This window comes from Nerophis lumbriciformis, linkage group LG27 (assembly GCF_033978685.3).
Source record: "Nerophis lumbriciformis linkage group LG27, RoL_Nlum_v2.1, whole genome shotgun sequence".
Taxonomy (NCBI): domain Eukaryota; kingdom Metazoa; phylum Chordata; class Actinopteri; order Syngnathiformes; family Syngnathidae; genus Nerophis; species Nerophis lumbriciformis.
This window is the reverse complement of record NC_084574.2, coordinates 29259185-29263286: the sequence shown is the minus strand read 5'-3', so window position 1 is coordinate 29263286 and position 4102 is coordinate 29259185. Positions and strand designations below refer to the sequence as shown.

General features: G+C 50.9%; 1 protein-coding gene across 3 annotated transcripts; it reads left to right on the top strand.

The window, feature by feature from the left end:
• Window positions 1-330: 330 nt before the first annotated feature.
• Window positions 331-3440, top strand: LOC133624323 (uncharacterized). 3 transcript variants are annotated; one of them, XM_061987812.1, is made up of 7 exons: window positions 331-858; window positions 1009-1336; window positions 1412-1854; window positions 1937-2148; window positions 2214-2441; window positions 2516-3059; window positions 3307-3440. In XM_061987812.1, the coding sequence occupies exons 2-5, from the start codon at window positions 1079-1081 to the stop codon at window positions 2234-2236; spliced, it is 936 nt and encodes a 311-aa protein (XP_061843796.1). In that variant the 5' UTR covers window positions 331-858; window positions 1009-1078; the 3' UTR covers window positions 2237-2441; window positions 2516-3059; window positions 3307-3440. The 3 variants fall into 3 exon arrangements, with proteins under 3 accessions (XP_061843796.1, XP_061843793.1, XP_061843794.1); XM_061987809.1 differs by having other exon boundaries at window positions 1937-2441; XM_061987810.1 differs by having other exon boundaries at window positions 331-1336; window positions 1937-2441.
• The last annotated feature ends 662 nt before the right edge of the window (window positions 3441-4102 follow it).

The window sequence follows — 4102 nt, the reverse complement described above, 5'->3', positions numbered from 1 at the left end:
CCAACAAAAGAACTAAAGCACTACACACAGGAAAACACCAACAAACTCAAAATGAGGCATGACGACCTGGTGGAGTTTCATTTTTTTTACGTTTTCTGCTGGTGGTGTGCCTTCGTATTTTTTAATGAAAAAAATGTGCTTTGCCTCAAAAAAGGTTGAAAAACACTGGCCTACAATTCTTAACATCATCATTGCTTTTATGATGTGTCACTGACATGGTCATCTGTGTCATTTTTCCAGATGTGTGCAAGTATGGTTTGACATGAGATACAATTTCGCTATTCTACTATGATTATTAATATTTATTATGATTAATAGACACACTTCCAATAATCGTGTGAGGAGTACCAATCATTGTTTTTCTACACATTGGTTTGCACACCTTTGATGCTGAATATCGTGACTGCAAAATATGTTGAATTCTCCCTGAGAGAAGCCATCCATCTGGTTTCACACTGCTGGGGGATGTGTGGTAACAACACTGCAACTGAGGTGTTAATGTTCCATGTCATGCTCAGAGGTTCTCCATGGGCGCTCGGAATGAGCGGCACACACTGACAGAACTTCATGTACGGCAACAGAGTTGTGAGTGTAGCCAGCTGAGGCGGAATCTAATAGCCTCTCAGAGGAAGAAGCGGCCAGTTGGAGTGATTAATTACAGTTAATTTACCAACCAAGCCGCAAAGCATGAAGAGAAGATCGGAACTGCAGCAGGAACCATTTTTGTTGCTTAATGCACTTAAACTATTCTGTAAGTGTATGGAATATGACTTTATGAGCTTCACGCCCAACCCCCTATGTAGGAAACTCATTTCACGCTTCAGCGTCGGCTATCTCCATTTAAGATTCCAACTCCAGGTAAGGGTTACAACATGATGGGCTTCGACTTTCGCAAGTGGAATAGATCAGGGCAACACCTACCTAACTGTGGATGTCACATACCATAATAGTTTTTTAACATTATTGATATTGGACATATTTACTAACTGAGTTGCTATTTCTTCATAGGGCAGCACAACTTTTTATCTGTTGGCATGGGGTATGCTATCTTACAAATTAAACCATGAACTCCTTTTAAATGGGTTATACTTGTACAGCACTTTTCTACCTTCAAGGTCCTGGGTATGACTCAAAACTGCATCCGGTGATGAGGCTCCAGTTCGGGAGTTCTGGAGTTTTGGGGAAGGTGGAGTTACCGCTCAGTCATCATTGTGGTAGTACCTGTCAGGGTCCCAGCTATGGGTTAAATAGCTTGCGTTCTTACTTTAAAACCACACTGGCTTCATACGCACGACTCTTCCCGGACATGGTCGCCGCCCTGCGCTCTCAAGCCGAGGTACGAGCGCATTGCCGGCGCGACGTGTGAGGTTATTCCAGCCAACGTGTTTATTGGGTGTCCCTTCTGTTACAGTTGCTGCCCAAGTCCTGGCGACAGACGCTGCCAGAAGACGAGCACGACTGGGTGGGCTGTGCGCTTTTTGTCCGAGGTCCCAAGGGGAAAGCGGTTCTCAAGTCTAGGCTGCAGCTATGGTGGCAACCTCCTCAGAAGTTGCCGTATTACACGCAATCCCCTGCCTCATCCGCTGTGTTTTTCCACTCACGCTTTTTCCTGTGGTGCCCGAACAAGCTTTGGGGCTGTAAGCTCGAGTGCCCAAAACGCATGCACAATCTGACGGGTTGCGGACTGTACAAGACCCTGAGAAAGGTCTTGGACTTAAGTAACTGGTACTACATGGCCACAGAGTACCTGGAGTGCCACGCGTGCCACAAGAAGTATGTCACGTGGGCCAGCAACATCGTCGGGCAGCTGAGCACGGCAAAACAGGCAGAGTTCCCGGCAATCCTCACCTACAAGTGAGTCATTTAAAGAGCCAAGGATGTGTTATGCATTTGTCTGGAATCCACGTGACCGTATGTTCCTCTCCCTCTTTAACAGGTTATCTTGTGACAAGAAGGTCATATGGCAGATGCAGGCTCGCACGCAGGGTGACAGTACCACTCGGCTTCGCTCCCACCTGGTAGTCGAGCACTCGCGAGAGTGGCAGACTCTCAGTGTACGTGAGGGAGGTTCTTCCTCGCATGGAGCACACGAAGGCCAGGATTACGTCTACATTCGGAAGTATCCTGAAAATGGACTCCACCAAGAAGGTATGTCCGAGAAATGGCACCAACTACGATCACATTAAATGCTTTTCGTCTTTTGTTTTTCCTAGATGACCAAGAAGCTGGCAGGTGAAGCCGCGGGAACGGCTGCCAGGGTCACCAACGTCGGCAACGAGCTGGGCCAGGTGCTCATCTCGGTTCTGACGGCGGCCGAGGGGGGCGGTCTGCTGGCCATGGCCCAGGGACTCAAGCGCTGCTACCGGGAGGCCGGGTGAGACCCTACTCACGTGCTCTACGTGGACCCTGACTGCTGCTGCTCCGCCGCTGGACAGCCTAAGGTGAGGTTTTGATCTGTTGTGCGGTAGTCTTCAAACGGTGGCCTGCCTGTCAAAACGTGTGTCTGTGTCATTAGGTGGCGGCTACGTTCGTCGAGTGGGACCGGCCGGTGGTGCGCCTGGATGCGTGGCACCTCATGCGCCGCTTTGCCAGGGGCGTTTCCACAGAGGCCCACATGCTGTATGGCGAATTCATGAATAAACTCTCGTTTGCCATGTTTGAGTGGGACGAGGGGGACGTGAGGCGTCTGAGTGAGGCTAAGCAGGCGGAGCATGGCGGGAATGCCCACGTCGAGCTGTCAAACAAGGAGCTGCACCGTCACAGCCGCCGGTGCTCCAGAGGAGCGGAGGAGACCGCCAGTCTTGTCCAGGAGGTGCTGGATCACCTGTGGGATGCCAAAAACACATTGGGCGTCAAGCTGTTTGACCAAGACAGGATGAGGGAGATCTGGAGCACTCAGCGACGCCACTTGGGCTGCATCCAGGACCCGCCTGGCGTGGCGCTTTATACCAGGACTTCAACAGTGACCAGAGGAGGGGTGGCTCTTCCCGTCTTCCGCTGTGCACGGGGCTCCACTTCTCTGGAGAGCTTCCATCTGCACTTGTGCCGTTTCATTCCAGGTAAAGTCTAGATAATTGGATTAGACTTAAACTTTGATCTCGTTTCGACCGCTATATCTGTTAAAATAATTTAATCCATCCTATCTCGGCTGAAAGGCGGGGTACGCCCTGGACATGTCGCCACGTCATTGCAAGTTCAACTGTCGACATTTATTTATTAATTATTTAGCCGCTGTGTTTGAGAAGCCCTTTGGGCCACTTTCGCGGAAGTGCGTGTCTAACACATTTCCTCTGTACGATGCCGCAGGTACGTCGGCCAACGCCCTCCATTTTCAGGTTTACCTCCTGGAGGGTCTGTGTAGTTGGAACGAGGAAGAGCGGCAGTGGAAGGGACCGATGTTGTCACGGTGCAGTGTTATGACGCCAGCCTGCAAGATGCCCTCGCGCAGCTGACACAAGCGCTCACAGGTCTCATAATGGTTGACAATCACACCCCGGCGAGCAAGTACACAGGTAACGTTGACGGGGGGGCAGAAGCTTTGCCTCTGCGGCGGCCATGAAAATCCATCCCGGTCTCATTTGATGTCTAATTGTGTTCAGGAGAGCTTATTGGCATCCAGTACCTGTATGCCCAGACTGGCGCCGTGCTGCAATCCCACGCCGTGGATGATCCGGACCAGCCTGACTCAGCTGACGTGAAAGAAGATCAGGAGGACGAAGACCAACTTGAGGATGATGAGGGTTACGATGACGCGCCATTGGGAATCGAGCAGTATCCAGGTGACCGCGATTCCTTCATGACTTGGCCTCTCGATGATGAGCCGGCAGCAGAGAAGGAAGAAGAAGTAAGTGTCGTCTTTCTCCTGATGATTTCGAACGTGAGTAATAAAGATCTGTTTTTTGATACAGGATGTGTTGGGTCCAGACGGGCACGGCGGATACCAGCATTTCTGTCGCTTGGCCACCACCCTTGTTGCGCTGCGGCGCAAAATGTTTGTGCAGGAGAGGCAGATTAGCGAACTTTGGCAAAAGCTGACAGACGGAGACAAAGCTCCTCTCAGCCTTCCCCCCTGCCACACTCCCAAGCTGAACAAGGGATGCTT

What these genes read in the sequence shown, in the direction of transcription:
- LOC133624323 (XM_061987809.1), top strand. Translation starts at nt 1,079, where the DNA reads ATGGGTTATACTTGTACAGCACTTTTCTACCTTCAAGGTCCTGGGTAT. An exon ending in CCCTGCGCTCTCAAGCCGAG is followed by an intron (nt 1,337 to 1,411) that starts GTACGAGCGCAT and finishes CTTCTGTTACAG; the next exon opens with TTGCTGCCCAAGTCCTGGCG. An exon ending in CCGGCAATCCTCACCTACAA is followed by an intron (nt 1,855 to 1,936) that starts GTGAGTCATTTA and finishes CCTCTTTAACAG; the next exon opens with GTTATCTTGTGACAAGAAGG.